We start from the raw sequence: 8,436 nt of genomic DNA, 5'->3' as shown, positions 1-8,436 counted from the left end.
GAAAAAGGGGGTGAAACCTCAGACATGTACCAGAAGCTGTGATATTATCTTTCTCCACCTGCAGTTAGGCTCTGTTTTCCCTAGGAGCTTTTAACGGATACAGGAACTATATACTACACTGCGAAGCACTCCCTGGTGTGATTGCAGCTCTGCCAGCAAAGCTGTGTTTTGTACCAGTGCAGGGCTGCTCTGCCCCGCTCCCAAGGGGGACGGGCGGCACAGAACAAACAGTTGCAGGAGAACCACGGGACAAAGGCCCCAGGTCTCGGCGCAGAGCTCTGCCACCCGGCGCCCTGGCTGGTGCAGCCCTGTCCGGGGAGACTCAGGCCCTGGAAAAAAGGGTCAGACGGCAGCGCTGCACGCTGGCACAGGCCAAGGAGCAACGCTGGGAGCTGCAGGTGTCCAGCGCATCGCAGCTGCAGCTGCATGGCAGGAGCACAAGAGCGGATGGCTCGCTCTCTGCTTCCTTGCAGTAGCTTTCACCCCCACCCCCACCCTGGACTTCTTTGGCCCCTAAGACAGCAGGTTATCAAGGCAGCACCATCCCTTGCCACAATGATTGCTCATATGCGCCCGGTTATATCAAAAATACCACAAAGCAGCACAGCATATTCATGGCCAGTGTCCCTGTGCTTCTGTACATATTGTCTTATGAAAGAAAATTTTAAAAAGCAGCATTTCTACATTAGCGTTCAAATATTACCCAAGTACTGTAGGATACTGAAGCACCTACAGAAGAGGACCACAGCTCAATTTTTTCCCAGCCCTGGGGGCACAGTCCAGCCCTTCTTTCCAGCCTGACTTGTGCTGCTCAGGAGGGAAGCTTATATACCAGAAGGGATGAAGAAGATGGGGCAGAACCACAGCCCTCACTCCCGTGCTCTGAGGTCCCCAGCCTTTTAAAGGCAGGGTGGAAAACCGAACCGTTCCTTACTGGCATCCCTGCCCGTGCTCTGGTCACAGTTCAAGGCAGATGCAACACACAACTTAGGCACCAGCCTGCCCAGCCCTGCCCGGCTGCACGTGGACCCCTGGCACCCTGGCTCCATGCCCGCGTTTCCGGTACAGGTGGGGAAAATTATGCAGCTCAGAATTGGATCCCCCAGATGGGAAGTTCCCCATCTCAGCACAGCGAATATACACCTAGTCTTAACTAGTCAGCTGGGAGATGCTGCAACAAAGGCATGTGCTTCAATACGGCACTACTAAAGCAGCTCTCAGAGTTGCATGGAAACATCAGTTCACTCTTGGGATTCCCAACACAGAACCTTTTCCTGAAGGTAGAAACCTGCATCTTCCTTTTCATTTCTGAAGGCCTGCCCGGAAGTGATCATGCATCATTCCAGACCCAGCGTTGGTCAAAGCAACTCCCTTTGCAGTATCTTCATTGTGAGAAGCTGCTGCCTTGCTTTTAGCACAGAGGAGATGGCACAAGAGCTGTTGCCAAAGTAGCTGCTGCATGTTCCCAGGTAGCTTTTCTTGCAAGGGCATGTCTGTGAGCCTGTACTGCAAGACGCTTCTCCACTTCCCATCTTAAAATGTTGTCTGTGAGTTAGCAGTATCATACATTATGAATGAGAATAATGAATTGGTGATTTCATTAGCTAATTTTTCAGCCCATAAACATCTGTGCCATGGCTTATAAAGAAACAATCAGACAGAAAGCTTACACTTTCTGGAAATGGATCATTTTAGTACAATGATTTTGTTGCATAAGCAGTGACTTAAGAATTAACTGGATGAAAACAGAACTGTCCTCTGGAATCAAGAAAAGTCAGTTTTGTTACATTAGGGTTCATAAATTTATCAGAAATGAAAATTTTGAGCCTAAACTCTTTCAGACTGTCCATGGAATGCTATTTCAGCAGAGTAACTAGCAGAATAAAAAACGTATCTAGCATTTGCCCCAGATGGGATGCTAGTACTATCTTTTTTCTTTTTCCCCCAGACAGGTGAAACTTTTCTCGAGCTAGAACTTGCACCTGCTCTGGTGCTTCCTGCTTTAGGGATGACCCTACTGTGGTTATGCCCGCTTATGCCTTCCCTTACATGCAGTATGTCCCACTGTCTTAAAGGAGCTATGTGTGTGCAGCACAACAGCAGCAGCAGTCAAAATGTTGAAAATACCGTCTGCAGCGTGTCAACAAGCTGTGCCCTTGCAGTTGTTAATAAACTCGCTATATGAACTAATTTGGGCATTGACTGCACATCCTTGAAAACATTTTTCCTACAAAATACCACTTACATGCTCGAAGCTCAGACACGGTACAATGACAACCAGTTGGGCTCTGGTTCAGTGCAGCGACGTTTGAAAGGCTCTAAAAGTGCATGTTCCTACGCCGTAGCCTTGCAAAGCCTTGTACATCGTGGGAATGGGTAACCACATCATTTCAGCTGTCACAACTGCTAAAGATCTTTCATGATGATGATGATTCATTCACGTAGGGGATGCCATGAGAACTGCATCTCACTAACTTTCCAAAGGGGTCCATGGTCATTAAAATGACTCTTTCTCTGAATGGAGATATACCTTACCTCATTACCATAGGAGATGTTTAAAAAGAAGAAAAAACCAAGCCTGCTAATTAGGTCTGTTAGGCTGCACGAGAGCAGTTTCAAGTGTCAGTAGTACAGCAGTTACATAGGACTACAGTACCTGGGGACCTAGAGGTCCACATGCTTGAAATACAGCCTCCAAGTCTCCAAGGCCTGATCCAATATTTGCGCATTTGTATACAATCCAGAAAGCTATTTTTTTGAAACACGCACAGAGATAGGGTCAAGGCAGCTACAGACCAGGTCCCCTCCGTTCTTGTTGACTTGAGTAAAAGTAAGAGTAAGAGTATTACAAGCTAGCAACGCCTTTTCGTGCTCAGATTTATAGTAGATGTTCTTACCTCACCTCAACCTACCGTGGGAGCCCAGGGGGTGCATCCAGAAGCAAACACACGGCCAGATGCAGGAATGTAGCTTTCGCTTTCTCCCAATTTTCCTTCTTCCTGGGGCACAGAACACTCGCTGCCATCGGGTGAGCGGTCACTTTGTGATTTACACACAGCAGCGGTGAGGCAGCATGCACTGACAGACAGACAACCTCTGATGCTAAGCTCATGTATTCCCTTTATTGAACTGTACTAGTTATTGCAATCAGATTAAGTCACATTTATAAAGCAGACCATCCAGTTGCACTGAAACCGATTATATTCATTACATAGTTTTAATCACTGTCCGGTGAACTGGCAAATCCAATCAAAGCATTAGTCTTTAATTAAAAAATTAAAAAGAAATATTCAGACAATAGCCAAGCAATCACATCACAATGCACAGTTACCTAAAATTGCAATTAAAAAGCAGTTAACAAAAAAGAAAAAAATCACACCTAATCTTTAACTATCAATATAATACAAGAAGCAACAAAGGGCAACAGCATCAAAGCAGATTTATCTAACACTATAAATTCAGTCAGAAGCAGAAGCTCTAAAGTACACTAGCTGAAGCAGGACAATAAAAAATACTGAGCATGGAATACTTTTAATCTCTTCCATTAATATTCATTTCCAGCTGCTTATAATAGCAGCGCCTCATGGCCAAATCATTAGAGTTTTACATCTGGGTTGCAAATGACACTTTGATTGGATGTAATGTTCAAATGGTCCTCCCCACTGTGCCACCGTCAAGTCTTCTGCAGAGAGGTGTCCTGTAGTGCCAGTGGCTCACTGTGCGTGCTGGCTCAATGTGTGGTTCTGGAAAGACGAAAAAAGGAGACATGCATGAGGGGCAGAATAATAGAAAGCATGCCCATACCCTCCCACTCAGTACCATTTATGCAGAGCGCGACATAAAAGCTTCTCAATTATTACAAAACAAAATGCAATAAAGAAAAAGTACTCCTAAGTAACAGCTGCCAATATGACACATTTGCTTTGTTCTGACAGATCTGTTAATGCTGGCATGAACTTAGAAAAAAAATGCTACAAGCCAAGTACAGCCATGAGGGTTTCTTCCCCTCCCCCCCCCCCCTCCCCCCTTTCAATACATACAAAGAAAGTGTTAACACTTCATGGGCAAAAACTGCCTTTCGGAATTCCCTTAACTGTAACAATTAAAAAAAAATATATCTGAATTGCAGGGAGAACCCTTGCCATATTTTACTCTTTTATTCTCACTAGTACCGGGTGCAAGTACTGGCAGCAAGAGACACCAGATTGTGACACGCACTTCTCAGTCCAAGAAATACTTCGGCAATAACAGCTGAACCGCCAGTTCAGGCACCAGGGTAATATACCCAGCAGAAAAAAAGGCTGGACATGTAACCCAGGAGTTAAATCTCTTTAAAGAATAGACTTTGCACTGCACATTTCTTTCAGCAATTTAGGATCTTTTTTGCTCCCTTTTTTCCTTTTGGTAGATTTGTAATAGCCTCATGCCATCACAGTATCTCACATCAGAGTATGCTGACCTGTCTTGCCATTTTGTGCAGGAGCCAATAAATTGCGAAGCCAACCTTGAAGCGTATTTTTAGAGCAGTACCAATTCACCTACATTTTGTGTGCTAACTGAAACCCCAGTCCTATATATAAGCTCAGCTTTATTTGTATGATTATTCAACGATTTGAGCAACTGGAGATGTGCTTCATGGTGAGCTTTTCTTGAGCTGGGATCCCAGCATCCCCGAATATAAAAATTCATTTGCATTATTTCAAGCCTAGGCAATTTTACTAGTCTCCATCTGCCTAATAACAGAACTGGGTAAGCCCACCAGCTTGAAGAATAAGTTTTTAAACACACAATGAATTTTGAATCTAATTATTTATTTACAATGACAAAGCTTTAAAATAAAGTAAGATATTTTAACTTTTCATAAATCATCTGGTCCTTCTACACTATCCAGTTACATCTTGATCAGTAAAAGAACGACCCTCCGCTTTATGCAGAGGCGACATCCCCCCGATGGAAACCCTGTGCGGAAGGAGCGGTGACCCCGTTTGCGGGCAGGAGCATTTCTGGACTGTGCACTCCCAAAACGTGACCACCAGGTGTCACAAGTGCTGCTGAGTTCCTAAAAAATGGCAAAAGTTCTCTGCGGTATTGTGGGGGGCGGCCTGGAGGAAACTCGGCACAACAAGGGCCGGGATTTAAGGTGCCAGGAGGGTACAGAGGCGGCCGAAGCACCGTAGCTGCCGCGCACGCAGAAGGAGCCCTTGTGAGATTAAATACAAGCAACTGGTGAAATTGCAAAATAACTGTACCTTGTTTAGCGTAACACTAGCCCTCTGAGCATTGCCCCAGTCGGTGTGACGCTAAATATCTCAGAATCAAAAATACAGAAGGACTGTGCAAAGACCTGGAAAGCTTATCAGCGGATAAAGCATCATCCTCAAATAACGTTAAGTGAATTGACAGTCGAAACTTCTTTGCTTTTAGACAATTTAACATCACCAAACATAAAATCCAATGGCTTTTTACTTTGCTATACATGCAAATTTTGCTGGCCTGAAGAAGGAATGACCTTTGCAGTGTTATTCTCTAATCAAATAATGACTGTACGGAAAAGGAGGGATGGAGCCCTATAAACACAACAGTAGCACTGACAAGAAGCTTGTCCGCTAAACCAAACTGGGAAAGCACGAAAATGTGAAAGAATACACCGGCCTCTCCTCTGCATTTTAACAATGGCCATTTCTTGTGCACTTCGTTACAGTTCTATTTTTAGGTCATCCTGAACATCAATAAAAGAAGCGAAAGGTTCACCATCTTCAAATCGAAAGAAGGGTTATTCGTGGTAGACAAATCCATACTTATTTAGGCAGTGTCATTTAAAAGATAATGCACAATCAGCACTAGGTGCATGACGCACAGTCTACAGTCAGGGAACATGATTTCAAACTTGCGTGGCTGCTGCATTGATTACACCAGGCAGGTCAATAAAGGAATGGTATGTGGCTCTAAATCTGATAATGAAGCTTTCATTGTGAGCCCTCCCTCCTCAAACACAGGTTAGTAATATATTCTGAACGCTCCTAATACAATGAATATACTGGGTTTGTGAGCAGAGTTCACGCAAAGAAAAAAATGCATTATACTCAAATCCTGCAGTCACTCAGAGCTGGGTCAAGTAGGAACTGAGAAACTAGCCACACCATGGGTCTAGCAGTTAAAAAACCCCAAACAAACCATAGATTTGTCATATGCAAATCTTGATTTTTATCTTAATATCTTGGGAATATACCATTTATTCCCTTGGCATGCATTACTGGCAATCAATATGCTGACTAGTCCCTGGACCAAGCAGTTAATAAATAGAGCCACATTTCATACAGGACGTCACAGATGTATCTGTAATGCCCACGGACACAAGAGCCTGCGTGCACCAAAGCCTCCCCCTGCCTTTCAGAGAGCAGATCCTGCATGCCCAAGTGCTGGTGAACACCAGACCTCCAGGTTCCTGCATGTGCAGGTACCGTATAACCACCACTGGTGTGTATTCTGAAGACCCACAAAAGCCTACCCGTACCCTCTGCGACCAGTATAGGTTTCTCACCTATTAAAATGCATTTCAGACCACACAAACATGCTTTCCAAAAAAAGTCTGGCAACCTGTCTCCTATTACTAGCAACTGTCATGTCTTACCTTCTTGCTCCCTCTCCCTCTGCCCCGTGCGTGTGCAGCTTATTGCAGTTGTGCTTTGAGGATGTCAAAAAGCGTCCTACACGTTCAGTGCTTTTGTTTCCTCTCACAGGTATGTTTTGCATGTTTGACCCATGCTTTATCGAATAACTTTATCAGGCACTTCTGGGTGTGCCCACAAACAAAACGCCCCACGCTGACCAGACTTGCAGAGCAATTGAAAAATCAGTCAGTCCTGGCACTGGGAATGCCCTGCGCCTTAGCAGAAACAGCGTTCCCCCTGGGCTGTTCCAGGTGCCAGAAAGAAATCATCGAGGCCAGAAGGCAGCAATCATTTGAAACCTGTGATACTACAGGAACGCTTCTAAGGAATGCTTCCTAAGCCTAAGAAAACGTCACCCACCTTTCCAGCAGGAGGGTGGGCTGGCAGGAAACAGCTCAGGTGTGAATTTTCAAGTCTAGAAGTTATCGTTTAAAAAATTATCTGAATGGTGATTTCCAAAGGAAAACAGAGCAGCCACAAAAATGAAGCCTCTCCAGGCCTGCTTGTGTGTGCGTTTGCACATGCCTCCCTGCTCACAAAGCCATCCGTACACGTATGCATTTGGGGGCTGGCAGGAGGCAGGACATGGTTTGGAAGCTGAACAGTAAAAATGGTTCTTCACAGCTCCTGTTAGGCCCCCTGGTTTACACATGGCTCACAGCTGATACCCCACTGAATACATCATTCTGAGACATTATTGCAGCTGGAAAACTCTACAGCAGCACTAAGTCACCTGTCAAGATGAAGTAAGTCACAGCTTATTTATAGGACAAGGTTGGAAAATTTCTTCTTTTCTTATCTTAATAATCACGCAAACTGGATAGCAATCCCGTTAGCCACGTCAGTGGGAAAAATGCAACCACCCCGAGCCTCGGGGTTGTTGCAGTGTTTAAGTGGAAATTTTCTACTGGCTGCACAATCCCCAAAAGAACCGTTTGCAGAAGTGTCTGTGACCAAGGAACTGGGCGATGGGTTTTGCAGGAAGTAAAAAGATTTCAAAGAATGGCTGATTATTGTCCACGTAGATACTGATGGCTCTCCAGACCTTCCCTGGGGATAACCCCTGCCTGCCCTCCGGATGTGGATCAAGCCATTTGTGCAGGACATCTATAATGATTTTTTCTCTGTTTTTCTACATGCATTATTATGAAAACATGGGCATGACAATCTCCATTTTCAGAGCACTGTGTCGAGAAGGAAAGCATCAGGCTTGAAAGATGATCACTTAGAGCAGTTCAAAGAACTCTTACAAGCTATATAAAGATCGAGAGAAAAAACGCACACAAAAAAGCAGCACATGATGGAGCAAAGCTCCAAGCCAGGCAGTCAAGCTGGGAGTCTCCCACACTGCAATGACGTTCACTGCCAACAAGACACAGGTGTACTACACAGGAGCAGGTGAAAAAAATAAAACACAACTGCGAGGGGTGTGATAATGGTTTGGGGCCATAATACATCCAGTCTATAGTGCCATTGTGCATCTGCTACGTATTTAGCTATTTTGTACCAGCCATTTAGAGGTATACTGTCTATGTGCATGAGCATATACACCTAACAGATCGTATGTTATACAGAGTTTAAGAAATGGCACAACAGGGCTGGTGATGCCCACCACCCTCAAGTGAAATTCATAAGCCTTCTGCAGTGTTACATAAAGACTGGGACCCCGACGGAAGGTTACAAACCCTCTCTCTCCCCTTCCAATTCCCATTAAAATGAACAGAAAACATTCCTCAAATCATTTCCATAGGAATTACGGAGATAA

The 8,436-nt window shown here is 44.7% G+C and overlaps 1 protein-coding gene across 5 annotated transcripts in view; it reads right to left on the bottom strand.

Annotated features, from left to right (window-relative positions):
* Window positions 1-3,097: 3,097 nt before the first annotated feature.
* Window positions 3,098-8,436, bottom strand: part of ZNF423 (zinc finger protein 423) — a 234,640-nt gene continuing 229,301 nt past the window's right edge. For all 5 annotated transcript variants that reach the window (XM_055726858.1, XM_055726859.1, XM_055726860.1 and 2 more), the window contains one exon: window positions 3,098-3,743. In XM_055726858.1, coding sequence (XP_055582833.1) covers window positions 3,714-3,743 — 30 coding nt within the window. In that variant the 3' untranslated portion in view covers window positions 3,098-3,713. The remainder of the gene's footprint in view (window positions 3,744-8,436) is intronic.

This window comes from Falco cherrug, chromosome 14 (assembly GCF_023634085.1).
Source record: "Falco cherrug isolate bFalChe1 chromosome 14, bFalChe1.pri, whole genome shotgun sequence".
Classification (NCBI taxonomy): Eukaryota; Metazoa; Chordata; class Aves; order Falconiformes; family Falconidae; genus Falco; species Falco cherrug.
The sequence above is the reverse complement of the archived record's forward strand: the minus strand, read 5'-3'. Positions and strand labels throughout refer to the sequence as shown.